The sequence below is a fragment of the Nyctereutes procyonoides genome, unplaced genomic scaffold, assembly GCF_905146905.1.
Source record: "Nyctereutes procyonoides isolate TBG_1078 unplaced genomic scaffold, NYPRO_anot_genome, whole genome shotgun sequence".
Lineage (NCBI taxonomy): Eukaryota > Metazoa > Chordata > Mammalia > Carnivora > Canidae > Nyctereutes > Nyctereutes procyonoides.
The window spans coordinates 39,309,939-39,326,982 of record NW_026575044.1 but is presented as its reverse complement, the minus strand read 5'-3'; the positions used below and the strand labels follow the sequence as shown (position 1 = coordinate 39,326,982).

The 17,044-nt window shown below is 41.9% G+C and overlaps 1 protein-coding gene across 1 annotated transcript in view; it reads right to left on the bottom strand.

Annotated features, from left to right (window-relative positions):
• The window catches only part of ABHD3 (abhydrolase domain containing 3, phospholipase), a 50,565-nt gene extending 39,550 nt beyond the window's left edge, over positions 1-11,015 (bottom strand). The window contains exons 1-4 of the mRNA XM_055323600.1: positions 11,002-11,015; positions 10,069-10,522; positions 9,451-9,614; positions 7,991-8,173 (exon numbers count right to left, since the gene is read on the bottom strand). Of these exons, the coding sequence (XP_055179575.1) occupies positions 7,991-8,173; positions 9,451-9,614; positions 10,069-10,522; positions 11,002-11,015 (815 nt within the window). The remainder of the gene's footprint in view (positions 1-7,990; positions 8,174-9,450; positions 9,615-10,068; positions 10,523-11,001) is intronic.
• Between the last annotated feature and the right edge of the window lie 6,029 nt (positions 11,016-17,044).

The window sequence follows — 17,044 nt, the reverse complement described above, 5'->3', positions numbered from 1 at the left end:
GAATCTAAAAAAGAAATAATACATTTATCTGTAATAAGGCTGTGTAGTTGAATCTTAACCTTGTCACACATTAACTGTCTAACTTTAGTGAAATTATGAACACTGTAGTCTTGATTTTGGTTGGCAAAATTAGGATAATAATAAATCTCTTGGCATTAAGTACATATTAAATAAAACAACCTAAGTGAAGCACCCAGGATGTGGTCTATCATGTGGCAAGTAATACATAAAGATAAATTTAATTACTGTAAACCAAAATGGCAATTCTGGTTATCTCTTGCTGATCAGAAGTTCTGAGTGGCCCTATGAACTAAAAAAAAAAAAAAAAAAAAAAGATCAACAATAATTAGCGCAATTCATTTTTTTGGGTGTAATATTTTTTTCAAAGATTTTATTTATTTATTTATTTATTTATTATTTATTTATTTATTTATTTATTTATTTATGAGAGACACACAGAGAGCAGCAGAGACATGGGCAGAGGGAGAAGCAGGCTTCCTGTGGGGAGCCCAATGTGGGACTCGATCCCAGGACCCCAGGACCACGACCCGAGCCAAAGGCAGATGCTCAACCACCAAGCCACCCAGGTGCCCCTAGGTATAATATTTTAAAACCAGTAGTCATAAGGAGAAGAAAAGTTAAAGTTCTCCTTCATATAAAGACACTGAAAACTTTATACAACTAGCACTAAGCTCTCTTTCAGGAACCTCTAATAACATTTTTTTAGAATCATTTTCCCCCCATCAGCGCTCCCATTTTCCCTAAGTACACTGTTTTCTGATGTTCTTAGATTTTTTTTTTTAATGTTCTTAGATTTTATCTTACTCATTTGAATTCTGGCTGGGTCTCTTTGGTATCTCTACAGATTCTGTCAAGTAAAGAACCAGTGGAACTAGCTTACAGAAAACCCTACTTAATAACAGAAGTGTTCTATGCTAATAGTATGAACTAATAGAAATAAATTCTTTCAGTGTCATAGATTACTGAGGCAACTTTAGGAGCCAACATTCAGTCAGAAACTCCATCTTAGCAAGACATTACCTTCTTTCTGTACCACTCATCGCTTGGCCAGGCACACTGATATCCCTGGGCCCTCCTGGAATGGTTTCTTGCCTGGTAATAGGGTGTAGGCAGTAAGTACCTCTTTTCTATCTAACTGGACTAAAAGAGTGTGACTCTTCTCTACGCCAAAGACATGATTCGCTCCTTTAAGATTCACAGCTAATACTTTTTAAAATGTTCATTCTTCATATAGATACACGCAATCCTTGCAGTTCTATGACATATAGTTATCTTGACAGATGAGAAACTGAAGTATAGAGTAAGATTGAATAATTTGTGGATACACAGAAGCATATAACAGGGCTGGGACTTGAACCTAAGCAGACCTGATTCAATAATCCACTTCACTACCTCACTGTGCCGCCCTGGGCTATTTAAACTAGTAACATTAATGTTTCTTTTTCTATAGAAGAGGAGTGTTCTGAACACAGAGTACTCTTTGAGGGCATGTCAACTCTGATTAAAAAAAAAAAAGGCTTTGTCCCTGAAACTTTGTTAACTGAGGTATCATTTTATAATGGAACATCTAACAATTAGTTCCCTAGGGAATGAGACCACTTGTCAGTATCCACCATAACTTTTTTCAGAAATATCATTAAATAAGGTGAGCTCCTCACCTAGTACCTTCTACTATACATCATGTCATCTAGCCAGTCTTATGAATCATCAGTTAACTAAAGTCTTTCTCAAAAGGTTAAAAGCTAAATAGTTTTAACAACAAAAAAAATGGTAAGAATACTTTTAGATAAACACATCCTGGTGTTAATTTAAAGTGATTTCTTATCTAAGATACTGCTTTTAGACTGCCAGTGGTCAGAACTTGCCCTACTGTTCCAGCTACCACCCCTTCCTTCCTCTCTCAGGAAAAGTCCATAGGTGACCTCTGAATGCCCTTCTGATACTGTAGGAAAAGCTATGTGTCACCTAAAGCTTAGTATCTCCTAGTGATACTTGCCCTAAATCCAAAATGCACAGGTCCAAATCCCAATCTGGAAAGCAAAGGAACATTTATTTTTTATTTAAAAATTTTTTTGGGGGGCAGCCTGGGTGGCTCAGCGCTAATTAGCGCCGCTTTCAGCCCAGGGTGTGATCCTGGAGTCCTGGGATCGAGTCTCACGTCAGGCTCCGTGCATGGAGCCTGCTTCTCCCTCTCCCTGTGTCTCTGCCACTCTCTCTCTCTCTTTCTCTCTGTGTGTTTCATGAATAAATAAATAAAATTTAAAAAATGTTAAAAAAAATTTTTTTAAAGATTTTATTTATTTGTGAGAGACACAAAGAGAGGCAGAGACATAGGCAGAGGTAGAAGCAGGCTTCCCGTGGGGAGTATAATGCAGGACTCGATTCCAGGACCCTGGGATCATGACCTGAGCTGAAGGCAGATGTTCAACCAACTGAGCCATCAAGGCACCCCACAAAGGAACATTTAAAACTACTTTTTAAATCATCTCCCACTTCAAGTTTATCTCAAACATGTGAACGATGGACATGGCATCCTTGCTATGAATAGGTGGGCTCTGCAGTGAAAGATCTTAATCCTGTCAAACCACCTTTAAAAGCCAGTGCTTTCTGTAAGTAGTTTTAAAAATGTGGCAAGGAAAAGAAATTTCTTGAAACAAACACCCACAATCTTGAAAAAAATCCCTCCAATTAATCCTTTTGTTCTTTTCTTTTTAAAGATTTTATTTATTTATTCAAGAGAGACGCAAAGAGAGGCAGAGACATGGGCAGAGGGAGGAGAAGCAGGGTACATGCAGGGAGCCCGATGTGGGACTCAATCCCAGATCAGGCCCTGAGCTGAAGCAGGCGCCCAACTGCTGAGCCAACCAGGTGTCCCCTTTCTGTTCTTTTCTAATCCCACTCCTGTTTGCCTCCTTGCCCCTTTCCTCTGTCAAACTTACAAGATGTGTGATCCACCCCTGCTTTGTCTCCTGAGGTCATCCTAGCCCTCAGGAATTAGGCTTCTTTCCTCATTGCCTTGGTGAATCTTCTATGATTTTGCTTTATCTGTCCTCATTCTTCTTGCCCTTTCACTGGCCTCTGGCACTGCTGACCTGTTCCTTCCATCTATAAAATATCTCATTCGGTGTCTGATATTCCAGAATCCTGGCACTTGTAATAATGACCACTCAGTGCTAGAGACTGCCAGTTATCTCCCAGTATCCATCCTCCTCTTCTTTCTCTGTCACAGAATCTCTTAAGTTTTCATTTTCAAGCCTCCCTTGAGGCTGAGGAAGAGCAGGCCTGTATGATATAAGCAAACATAGTATGCACAAACTGCTGGAAAGCATCCTTAAAGAAAGATGATGCATTCTCTAGTCTTTTTTCTCCTTCTTGGGTATTGGAATGTAGATGTGATAGCTGGAGCTAGAGCAGCCATGGATTATGATGCAACACTTCCTGATACTATAGAGCCCCGGTCTAACTTCTTTTTAAAGTCACTATTATTTTGAGTTTTCTATTATTTGTAGTCAGTCCTGGTTCTCTCTAATGCATTTCTTTCCTACTATTGCATATTCTTTGTCACTTCAGCTAGACTGTATACTCTTTGGGAATACAGGTTCTGATAAAAATACTTAATGACTGACCTAGATTTCAATGGACTTATTATTACATAATTCTGGATGGGTCAATCTTTTTAATATTAGTTGGGGGTGGAACAAAATAGTAGATTAAGCCTCTCAATAAAAAAAATAAAAGAGATCAAAGTAGAAGATGATTTGGATGTTCTCAGAGTTACTGTTTTTTCCCCCTCTTTTTAGTTGTAGTGCTAAAAATTAATTCAGACAATGGGAAAAAGATTTAAGAAAAGAGATAATATTCAGGTACAAAAAATAATATCTATTAGACTGTATTACCAAATAGAGATTTAAAAAAATATATATCTTGAATGAATGGATAAGATTTCTAACTACTTTATCCGCTACTAATTCTGAATTGGTGAGCCTTAACTGAAAAGTTCTGTCTTTGTCAGTTTTCAGGTACAGGAAACACAAGTTTTGGGGCACCTGGGTGGCTCAGTTGGTTAAGTGTCTGCCTTCAGCTCAGGTCATGAACTTAGGGCCCTGGGATCCAGTCTCGCATTGGGCTTCCAGCTCCACAGGGAGTCTGCTTCTCCATCTGCCTCTCCCCTCATTCTCCCTCTCTCTCAAATAAATAAAAATCTTAAAAAAAAAAAACGGGGATCCCTGGGTGGCTCAGAGGTTCAGCGCCTGCCTTTGGCTTGGGGCATGATCTGGAGACCTGGGATCGAGTCCCGTGTTGGGCCCCCGGCATGGAGCCTGCTTCTCCCTCTGCCTGTGTCTCTGCCTCTCTCTCTCTCTCTCTATGTCTGTCATGAATAAACAAATAAAATCTTTAAAAAATACAATAAAATAAACCAAATTTTTAAAATAGCAACAATAGTAAACCTTTATGTTTCACTTTATCCATATGCCACAAGTTAAGTTCTCTCTAATATTTAAATCATATCTCAGCAGTGAAGCAGCAACAGTTCCCTGGTGATCTGATCTTCTCTACACATTCAACCTTTATACAAGATAGTAACAGGGCTTAAAGGAAATCATACCCTCAAGGTACTGAGGTGTTTATGATGCCTACACAACTCTTAACCGTGTAAGAGACATTATAATATAATCCAAGCATTCCTGTAAGGAAACTAGATGTTCCTATTTCCCAAGAAGTAGGTTTGCTCATACTTGCTCTTTAAATTATAAAAAGTGTTCTATTCTGATCAGGGAATAGAAGGTCTGGGAAGGAACATAAAAACATTTCTAAAGACCCACTCTGTTCAAGTCACTAAACCAAGCACTTTCTATACTCTAATTCATTTAACCTGTCTATAGTAAGTGAGAAGCTATAATTGGTAAAGTTAAAAATGAATTGCTAAGGTCACTCAGTAAGTAAAAGTTCTAACATCTGAACCCAGGCCCACTTCTAAATCCCACGCACATACCACTCTATTACACAGCCTCAAAGGACTCAACTCAAGCCTTCTACCAAAGTTCAGACCTTTTTTTTTTTTTTTTTAAACTCAGTGGGCTTTGGAACTGCCTTGCTATCTGTGGTAGCCTGCAAAAATATTTTGTAGGCTATCCTTTCAAGAAGTATAGTCTAGGGATCCCTGGGTGGCGCAGCAGTTTGGCGCCTGCCTTTGGCCCAGGGCGCGATCCTGGAGACCCGGGATCGAATCCCACGTCGGGCTCCCGGTGCATGGAGCCTGCTTCTCCCTCTGCCTGTGTCTCTGCCTCTCTCTCTCTCTCTCTGTGAATATCATAAATAAAAATTAAAAAAACAAAAAAAAAAGAAGTATAATCTATTTCCCTACTCTTTGACTCTGGGCTGACCATGTGACTTGCTTTGACTGCAATGTGGCAAAAGCTACATTAGAGTTCTTAGCTTGAACCTCAAGAAGCCTTGTAGTTCTTATTTTGTACTCTTGGAACCCTCTGCCACCAAATGAACAAACCCGGGGTGAGCCTGATGGTGGATGATGGGCCACAGGGAGCTGAGAGAAGTCATCCCGGCTAAGAGACCCCAGGCATAGAGTTGTCCTGGCTGCTGACCTCAAATGCATGAACGATTCCAGCCAAGACTGGGAAAACCTCCCAGCTTTGCTCAGGCCAAATTCCTGACCCACAGAATTGTCAACAGAATTGTTATGTTTTTAGCTACTAAGTTTTGGAATACTTTGTTATACTGCAAAAGTTTAACTGATACACCCTCTCCAACTTCAACTCAGTGATCCCTTGTAGTTAAAAACAAATGGGGGGGGGGGGAATCCCTGGGTGGCTCAGCAGCCATCCTGGAGTCCCGGGATCGAGTCCTGCGTCGGGCTCTTGGCATGGAGTCTGCTTCTCCCTCTGCCTGTGTCTCTGCCTCTCTCTCTCTATGTCTATCATAAGAAAAAGGAAAGATAAGAAAAGAAAGAAAAGAAAGAAAAGAAAAGAAAAGAAAGAAAGAAAGAAAGAAAGAAAGAAAGAAAGAAAGAAAGAAAGAAAATCTTTAAAAAAAAAAATGGGGATAGGCCCAAAGGCCACTGAAAAGTTTATAGACCTTTGCTCATTCATGGATTCTGCTACTTTCAAGCCCAGACTAATTCACTGCTAGTGTTCAGAACCGCAAATAAGTTGTCTTCAAAACAGTTGACAATGATTCAGTCCAGTCTTCCCTTCCCATGAGCTACTTGTGGCAAGGACAACTTCTCACAATTCTTTCTTTGTATCTCCTCATAGTATCTAGCACAAAAATCTTTCTTATATCATACATTCTCAATAAAATTTCTGAATCAACAGTAGAGATTTTAACTCTTGGGGGAGCTGGAATCTTCCAAAACCTTTGAAACACAGTGTAATGATAGCCATGGTCATGAAATCTGGCAACTTTTACAAATGATTGAGAAAAGCCTTGTGTACTGGTAACTCCAGGGTTTACGAGATTTAGTCCTTGAGTTTCAACTACACTGTTTTTGAAGGCACTTCCTAAGTCTTGGGAGACAGCTCAGGCCAAGTATAGAATCAGCAATTTAAATATGCACAAAAGACTTTATGATCTGTACTTTTTGAGTGTAAGCTTTAGCAAAAAGTTGGAATCAAGCCTCACATCTAACTGGATGGTGCTAAACATGGAATAATGATGAATTCCTGCTATTAGTGCTAATTTTACTGGAATAATACTTGTGGAACACCTATCAAAATGTCTGAGACTGTCATTTCATGGACAAAATATGTTTTATCTATAAAAGATCAGAGTTAACTTGTTAAAATTGAATTAGTTCTTATATTTCCCCATTTACATAAAAGTGTTGTTATTATAAACCCTACATCAAATTTTTTTAATAAATTAATTTTTATTGGTGTTCAATTTACCAACATTCAGAATAACACCCAGTGCTCATCCCGTCAAGTGTCCCCTTCAGTGCCCATCACCCATTCACCCCCACCCCCCGCCCTCCTCCCCTTCCACCACCCCTAGTTCATTTCCCAGAGTTAGGAGTCTTTATGTTCTGTCTTCCTTTCTGATATTGCCCACACATTTCTTCTCCCTTCCCTTATATTCCCTTTCACTATTATTCATATTCCCCAAATGAATGAGAACATACACTGTTTGTCCTTCTCCGATTGACTTACTTCACTCAGCATAATACCCTCCAGTTCCATCCACGTTGAAGCAAATGGTGGGTATCTGTCGTTTCTAATGGCTGAGTAATATTCCATCCCTACATCAAATTTTTATACAGTGTTTCAAGTTTAACCAAAGATGCAACTCAGAGTGTTCCATTACAATAATTACCATCTGCTAAAAAAGATGAACCACAGAAAAGCAGTACTTTTCACAGTGATTCTGCTTTAAGAGTTTAGAGCTGACCCATAAACTTATGGTTGCTAAACAACTTGCAAAAATTGAAATTGTACCTGGTCACTAAGATAAATAATGGATACTAATGAATACTATGGCATTATTGACTGGACATTAGTAATGTGTATCTGCAAACTCAGGTGGATGAAGAGGCATGTATTACCTCTGGAAAAATAAGTATCATCTACAAGCTGATTCTGAATATTTTTTTACATTTGAGATCTGAGCCAATGAGACAAGATTAGTGGATTCAGGGCTCAAATATGGAATGAGACATGCGGGTCACCATATACTCTCTCAGGGGTCTGTAATGGCTATTTTCCATAGCAATCTTTTTAGTGAACCTACTGCTTCTCAGACCTCGGTCCTATGTCAATTCCTAGGTAATACTAATTTCATTCATTCATTTAAGCAAAATCTGCTGAGTGTCAATTATGCTAAGTTCTATTTCTTGGGAGATGATTCAGTTATGTATCTTCCTGGGGGAAAAAAGAAAGGCAAAAGAGGAAGCAGAGAAAAAAATAATTTAGGGGATTGCTTAATCCATACAAAAAATAACAAGTATTACTGGTACCTGTATCCCAATTCTTCACTAAGATGAATCATATGAAGGATATATGATTCCTTGCTTGTTCCGGTGAGGCCAGGCAACAATAAGATAGTAGGTCTGGTGGTAGCATCCATATAACATTTACTGTTATAATTATCAAACCAGTCCAGTGAAATCTGTCCTCCATCTGCAGTTTTAATAAGTTCACTGAAAAAAAAAGAGACATACTCATTAAGTGTTTTAAGTTATGTCTTAATATTAGTGTCTTAATTTTTTTAAATATATGACATGATTTGGTCATATGAAAAGAACTTTTTTTTCAGCATTCACTAACACACACTTCTATCACTCTCTGTTATTACTAGAGTGATATGAGATAAGCACCATAAAGTATTTCCAGCAACATCCCAAAAAGGTAGGATATAATAATGAACTTCAGGGACTCCTGAGTGGCTCAGCAGTTGAGCACCTGCCTTTGGCTCAGTGAGTGATCCCAGATTCCTGGGTTCGAGTCCCACATCAGGCTCCTTGTAAGGAGCCTGCTTCTTCCTCTGCCTGTGTCTCTCATGAATAAATAAATAAATAAATAAATAAATAAATAAATAAATAAATAAAATATTTTAAAAAATGAACTTCAAAGTACTTCACATATTTATCTTAATCATTCCCTCATTATTCTAGAATATCCAGTATTTAACCCCTATTTGATTGAGGTCACCCAAATAATTCATCAGGGAATTATGAATAAGTAAAATGCTGATCCGATCACTGCTGTGGACCTTTGACTCAATAATGCAATCTCCCCACAGAGTATATTATAAACTGTGCTTCGTAAATATTTGAAAATACTTCTCACACAGTATCTCTGAACTTAAAGAATTTTCCCAAATAGTGTTAAGTTGCAGGCAACAAAAGGAACTTGAGAAAGACTAGATGACTCAGGGAATTTAATATTAGGCACCATCTAAATCTCCTGGTCACTGAAAAATTCTGGACCGTATCTTTAACACCTCAAGGACATGATTATCAAGAACCCATTTGCTTGTTAAGAGGAAGTCCTTTTACAGGAGTCCATCATGCCAAATCCAAATTAATTGGCATCCTTCTCCACCCCATCCCCACTCCCAGCATCAGTGAATCGGTACACATCATCAAAGGCTCTAGGTCCTCAGGGACAGATGCATGCCACACTGGAAAAGAGTAAACCGCCAAACACTTCTCCAGAAATAAGCCGTTTACATCAAGGCTTGGGTGTGCACACACATGCACGCATACACACACACTGTGAAAGACAATACCTGAGTATTTCCCTGCAACTGAGTGTGTGTGTGTGTGTGTGTGTGTTTTGGGGGGAGGGGGGTACAGATTCCCCTTTTCATTCCCCCTTTCTTTTCTAGCTGCTTACCAAAGGTCAACCGAGAGCTAGGAGGATGCAGAAAACCCCGCAGTTTTGAATGAATGACTGAACACGTAAAGGTACTTACTTCCTGTACTGCACTGAGGGCTTCGAAGTGATGAAGGGTCTCAGGAGTGTCTGTCCTCGACTCTCCCAGCACCAGACTGTCGGGTAGTACGTTTCTGTCACCACGGGACAGTGGTCCTGAAGAAAGCGGCTGAAGCTCTCACCCCCCGTCACTAGCTGGGGCTTCTGTGGGCGGGGGGGGGGGGGGAGCCAGTATTACGGCAGAGGGTCCAGAAAGAACAAAGTTTCTGCCCACCGTAAACCAGAAATGGGCAGCCCCGCCCCCCGCGCGCGCCCCGCTGCATCCGCTGCAGGCGCAACGGGCTGAAGGAGCGCTCTGCCAGACCCCTCGGGGAAGGCCAGGGTCGAGGTGAGGGCGCGGTTCTCGGAAGGGCCGGCGGGCGGCGGCGCGCGGCGGGCGGCGGGCGGCGCGAGGCCAGCCGGGTCCCGGGTCCCGGGTCCCGGGGCCGTCCGAGGGCGCGGGCGGGACCACGGGCACGCGGACCGGGCCGGCCCCCGCATGCGGGCGCAGGGGCGACCGCCCGGGCGGAGCTCGCTGGCCTCCGCGACGGCCCCGCCGCCCGCGCCGGCGGCTGCAGCTCCCGCCTCGCCCGCTGCCCTGCGCCAGCCCCTGGCTCACCTTGGCGATGCTGCTCAGGTAATAGCAGGCGTAAGCGACGCTGAAGCCCAGGATCAGGGATAAGCCCACTCCCGAGCCGAAGAAGCCGACCCGGACGTGGTGCTCCAGGTAGAGGGAGAGCTCCCGGGAGAGCATCCGCAGGTCCATCGCTGGGCGCTGCGTGGCCGGGCTGGGGGCCAGCGGCCGGCCGGCACCGGGAGCGGGCGCGGCGCCGCCGGGGGTCCGGGAGCCGAGCCGAGCCGAGCGCCTCTCGCCCGGCGGAGCGCAGCTTCCGCCAGCGGGCGCGGCCCCGGGGCCCCGGGAGACGCAGCCCAGCTGCTGGGCGCCGCCGGCTCCGCCCCAGCCTCCCCGGAGCCGCCCCCGCCGCCAGCCACTCAGGAACCTTCTAGACGCGCGGCTCCGAGCGCGGCCACCGTGGGGGCGAACCGGGACTCCCGGTGGGCTCGCGCTCAGCCTGGGTGACCCCCAAAGGTGCGCAGACAGCGAAAGCCGACTTGGGGGGGCGGGGGGCGGGGGTAGGCCCGGTCCCTGGCCAGGCACCTGCTCCTGTGACCTTGAAGGATTCCGCTCAGCGGTGCGCTTCACTTACTGTGAACCCCATAGGGGCTCAGGGTGCCCCGGAAAGAGATTGGGGGAGTCAATGCGAAATATGTGTTGGGAGAATGCACTATGTGGGGGGAAAACATCCTACGTCCCTCAGAAAGTTGTTTCGCTATCAAAAAAAGAAAAAACACTCTATGATGAGGATATTCATACCTTAAATTCTTCTGAATCCTTTCAGTTCCTTAAGTATGCCTTACGTGGGAAGTGATTACGGAAAATAAATAAGGAGATCAAGGAAAGGAACTAGGCTTCAAAAGATTTTAAAGCCTATTTGTGGTTCGCTAGTGCCTTGAATTTCTGGAATCACAGAAATTCAGTTACTTAACCTACGGACCAGAAACCATTATCAAGGATGTTTTCCTAGGCCTGTTTATGGCAATACGACTAAACCAGGAGATACAGGCATCTAAAAGAGCTAGAAGATTTAACAGTCTATTACTAAGAACTCCTACCACCTAGAAGTACCAAGAGTGGCAAGACTCAAGCAGGCAAAAAGAAAAAGATAGGCAAAAAGAAAGGGCTGTACAGACTAGGAAAAAATTTCACAGGATTGTAAATTGATCATAAAAATTAGTGATCGATAAATGGGATGAGCCAGAAGTGAGCCATTTATTAGGTCACGGTAACTTGATGGTTGTCAGTACTCAGAATAATATAGTTGCCTTCACTGAGCCTGTTTTTTTTTTTTTAATAACCTGTAGAATAATAATTTCTACTTTATAGAGTCTTTGAGATGGCTAAATGAAATAATGTATGTACTGGTCTCACCCTGAGCATAAGTAATTCTTTTTCACTCACTGGTTCTTGCATCCGAGCACACCCAGAAAACACAAATATACATGCTGGTTGCCATACTTGACAATTTACATGCAGCATTCTTTTTTTTCTTTTTAAAGATTTTATTTATTTATTCATGAGAAACAGAGAGAGGTAGAGACACAGGCAGAGGGAGAAGCAGGCTCCATGCAGGGAGCCCAACATGGGACTTGATCCCAGGTCTCCAGGATTATGCCCTGGGCAGAAGGCAGGCGCTAAACCGCTGAGCCACCTGGGCTGCCCAGCAACATTCTTTATAATGCCTGCACGCACCTTCTGCTCTGCCTACCGGTAAATACATATATATTTTATTTTGCTTAAGTTTAAAATAATACCGTAAAATACTTCCTGAGCATCACAATGTGTAGGAAGCATCTAACCAGGGAGTAAACAACTCTGAATTCATCCACTAAACTTAGGCAAACCATTTATTCTTTTGGAGCTTCAGTTCCCTGACTATAAAATAAGATGGTAGAGCCTGAACTTTCTTTTCTTTTAGAACATTCACAAACTTCTTTAAGACCTATCCCAATTTAGAAATACCAGAAAGGGAGACAGAACATGAGAGACTCCTAACTCTGGGAAACAAACAAGGGGTGGTAGAAAGGGAGATGGGCAGGGGGTGGGGGTGACTGGGTGACGGGCACTGAGGGGGGCACTTGATGAGATGAGCACTGAGTGTTATTCTATATGTTGGCAAATTCAACACCAATTAAAAAAAAAGAAACAACTGTCAGATAACTTTTATACATTAATTTTTTTTTGTAAAAAAAAAAAAAAAGACCTATCCCAATTTAGATGAAGAAACGAGAGCTCAGATCCTAACATGACCCCTAATAACTTCTTCTGCTGGTGTCTATGCCTGTGTATAATTCCTTCTCCCTGAGTGCAGAGAAGACCAGTGACTTACTTCTAACCAACAGAATATAGTAAAAGTGATGAGATGTCACCACTTCTGTGATTACATTATATTATGTGACTCTAGCTTAGCAGACAGGAGCTAAAAGGCTCTCCTGCCACCTTGAGGAAGCAAATAGCCATATGAACTGCTGATGGAGAGGACCACATAAAAGGGAACTGTGGTGACCTTCAGGACTTGTGGGGGAGCCTCTAGCTGATGACCAGCTGAAAGGTCAGGCCTTTAGTGCAAGGAAATGAATTCTGTCAACACCCTGAATAAGCTTGGAAGCAGATTCTTCCTCAGTCAAGCCTCCAGATGAAAGCACAGCCTGCCCAACATCTTGACTACAGTCTTGTGAGATCTGGAGCAGAGCTCCAGTTAAGTCGTGCGTGGAGCCCTGATCCATGGGGCTGTTTAAAACTGCTAAATTTATGGTGATTTGTTATGTAGCAATAGAAAACTAATAGAGAAGATGAAAAAGTCCCACAAAAGCATTCAGATATTAATATCAGCAGTTCATTTTTGCCTACAAATGTACATTTGAGCCTTAAACAACACAGGGGGTTGGAGGCACCCCCCACACACACACAGTCAAAACTGTGTATAACTTTTGACTCTTCAGACACTTATCAGCCTACTATTAATGGGAAGCCTTACTGATAACATAAACAATTAATACATATTTTGTATGTTATATGTATTATATACTATATTCTCATAATAAAGTAAGCTAGAGAAAAGAAAATGTTATTAAGAAAATCATAAGGAAGAGAAACCCATTTATAGTACCATACCATATTTATAAAGAAAAATCTCATAGGGCGCCTGGATGGCTCAGTCAATTAAGTTTCTGCCTTTGGCTTAGGTTGTGATCCCAAGGCCCTAGGCTGGAGCCCTGCATCCCGCTTCTTGCTCAGCGGGTGGCCTGCTTCTCCCTCTCCCTCTGCCTCCGCTCCCCCTGCTTATGCTCTCTCTGGCAAATAAATGAATAAAATCTTAAAAAGAAAAGAAAAAAATCCTCATATAAGTGGACCTGTGCAGTTCAAACCCATGTTGTTCAAGGGACAATCATATTTATTGAAGGAATGTTTTAAATAAATTAAAGTTTTCAGCTTTCTTTTTTTAAAGATTTTATTTATTTATTTATTTTAAAGCAAGAGCAAGAGGGAGAGAGAATGAGCTGGGGGAGGGGCAGAGGAGGAGGGAGAGAGAGAACTCTGTGCTATTTTCACAAACCTGAGATCACGACCTGAGCCAAAACCAAGAGTCAGATGCTTAAGTGACTGGGCCACCTAGGTGCTCCAATTTCAATTCTTTCAATCAATATTCAAAATTAAGAAACACTCTAAGATTTTTAACACTTTTCTTTATACGTCTCTTTAATTAATTGTTACAATGAACATTTATTCCTTTTTAAACAGCAAAAATGTCATTTAAAAACATACAAAATTAATTGTAAAGGAATAAATCATGTGAAAAGATATAGCTAAAAGTAGGAAAGGCCAAGCATTCTAAGATGTGATGGAAAACAAGTTTTAAATAGGAACAGGTCTTCACAAATTGGGTGGAATATGCCCTGGTTTCTTTTACAGAGGAATGACATTTAGAAACCAAGATATGGGCACTTGGTGCCCACTGGGCACTGGTGTGGTCATTGCTACTGAGGTATCATTGTGTCTAGGCCCTCTCAGCTGACTGAGTTAGGTAATATAGCTATGTATACTAACCCATGTGTACATATATTTATAACTGTATCTGTATTTATATCTATAGTTGTTTTTGTATTTATGCTTCTGTATTTACATTAAGCTAAAGATAAGTTCAGAAAAAAAGATGACCTTTTTTTAAGCCCTCCCTGAGGGCTTTTAGGAGGAATTAAACTTCTTAATTAGTAATGTTTCTGGGTGGTTTTTCTTTAATTTTTGGATAAAGCAAAATTCTATCTATAGATAGATAGATACAAGAAACACCCTATACACTTAATCTCCTCAATTCTGTGGCAAATCAGCAACAGGAATCAGGCAGAGGACAGAATGGTTTATACTTACAGAGAATGCCAGAACTGAAAATCACAAGGCATACATTTAATGAAACAAAAATTTTAGGTTACATTCAATTAAAAGAAATATCATAGCTCTGGGGCATCTGAGTGGCTCACTTGGTTAGAGGTCTGACTCTTGATTTTGGCTTAGGTCATGATTTCAGGTCATGGGATCAAGCTCTGCATTGGGCTCCACTCTCAGAGTGGTCTGCTTGTCCCTCTCCCTCTGCTTTTCCCCTCAATTTTCATCTCTCTCTCTCTTTAAAATTAATTAATTAATTAATTAAAATCTTTTATTTTTTAAAGATTTTATTTATTTATTCATGAGAGACACAGCAAGAGAGGCAGACACATAGGCAGAGGGAGAGGCAGTCTCCCTGTGGGGAGCCCAATGTGGGACTCTGTCCCAGGACCCCAGGATCATGCCCTTAGCCAAAGGCAGATGCTCAGCTACTGAGCCACCCGGGTGCCCCAAAAAAATCTTTTTTAAAAAGAAATATGGGCAGCCTGGGTGGCTCAGCAGTTTAATGCAGCCTTCGGCCTGGGGCCTGATCCTGGAGACCCAGGATCAAGTCCCACGTCGGGCTCCCTGCATGGAGCCTGCTTCTCCCTCTGCCTGTGTCTCTGCCTCTCTTTCTCTCTGTGTGTCTCATGAATAAATAAATAAAATTTTTAAAAAAGAAGAAATATTATAGTTCTACATGAATTGTTATAAAAATTGTAGATGTCACCAGATTATTTATTAATAAACCACTGTGACCCCAACTCATCAGTTCTAATACTTATCACTACACTAACTGTAGCTCTATCTTTAGCACTAAGAATCCCTAACACTACGAAGCCCAACTTTAGCACTAGCAACCTGATTTCCAACTGATTGAATTTTGCCGGGAAGAGACTATACTCTGGGAACTGAGGCCAGAGACTTCAGGATGAAAAAAGAAATTTAAGTAAAAGGGCTCTAGTTACTGGCAAAAAGTCATGTTAGGAGGAATGTTCATGGGGGACTCCCGATGGAGGCCTAGGGAAGAAAAAAAAGTTGAATTCTTGGGAGGCTTCAGAAATGGTCAAGGAGGCAGATAAGTTTGTTGTCCCCAAACCCCAGTCCCAATCTGTACTCCCTACAGAGCAGGGAGCTGGTGCGAGGCTCAATCCCTAGACTCGGGGATCCTGACCTGAGCTGAAGGCAGATGCCCAACTGACTGAGCCACCCATGTGCCCCTTATCACTGGAATCTTGAGTAAAAATCTGCTTAAAGCTTCCATCAAGCTTAATTTGTGTTTATTAGATTCAGGCTATGGTAGCCAAGTAGTAGCCATAACAGGGAGATAAATTAACCTGCTTCCTCCAAGGTAACTGGAGTCATTTGGGAATGCCTTACTGTGGAGAGGATTAATTTACAGAGTAACCCAACTGGAGGAACATAAAGTTGATGCTTCCGCTTCCTCTTCCTCCCTCCCCAGAGGGAAGCCAAAGACAAATTTTGTGTAAGATAGAATGACGGGAAGAAAGAGAGAGAGAGGGAGAGAGAGAAAGAAAGAAAGACTCATATGGGTTCCAAATGAAATGTTGAGGTCAAAATTATCTGAATGGAACTTTATTCATTTATTTATAATTTATTTACTCATGAGAGGCACAGAGAGAGGCAGAGACACAGGCAGAGAGAGAAGCAGGTTCCCCATGGGGAGCCCAAATCGGGACTCGATCCCAGGACCCCAGGATCACGACCCGAGCCCAAGGCAGATGCTCAATCACTGAGCCACCCAGGCATCCCTGAACAGAACTTTTAATAGAATTCTCCTTCATGCAGAGATGCAGCTTTCTGATCATATGTAGTTGGAAAGAGAAATATTTTTGGCTGTCTTGACATCTCTGAAAACACTCTCCCTTGTTAATTCTCAAATAGCTCATTTACAAGTAAATGTACCTATAGTAGATAAGTATGGAGTGGTCATGTGAAAGAACTGGAAGAAATGTGCAAAAATTAGTTCTTAAGCCAACTTATTTAAGTAACAGCAACAACATAAAAAGGAAAATAGATTAGTAAATTCTTAGTTGCATACCTTCCAAATTTACCTATATATGCACACTTGTGTGACTGATGGGCTATGGTCCTCGAAGCGGAGATTAGGGGGATGAGACAATGCCCTTTTCTACCTCATTAAAGGTCACAACCTATGGTAGGCAGCATTCTATGATGTCCTCTCAAGATTTCTCCCACTGGTGTACACACCCTTAGATAATCCCCCACTCTTGAGTATGGGTGAGACATATCAATATGGTTGGATATCATTTCTGTGATTATGCTACATTATATAGCAAAGGTGAAGTGATTTTGAAGATGTAATTTAAGAAGCCCCAAGCAGTAGACTTTGAGTTAACCCATAGAGAAATTTTCTGGGTGGGCCTGATCTAACCAGGTGAAGCTTTTTTTTTTTTTTTTTTTTAGATTTTATTCATTTGACAGAGTGAAAGAGAACACAAGCAGGGGGAGCAGGTGAGGGAGAAGTAGGCTACCCTCCAAGCAAGGAGCCCAATGCAGGGCTCGATCCCAGAACCCTGGGATCATGACATGGATGCTCAGCTGACTGAGCCACCCAGGTGCCCCTCAGGTG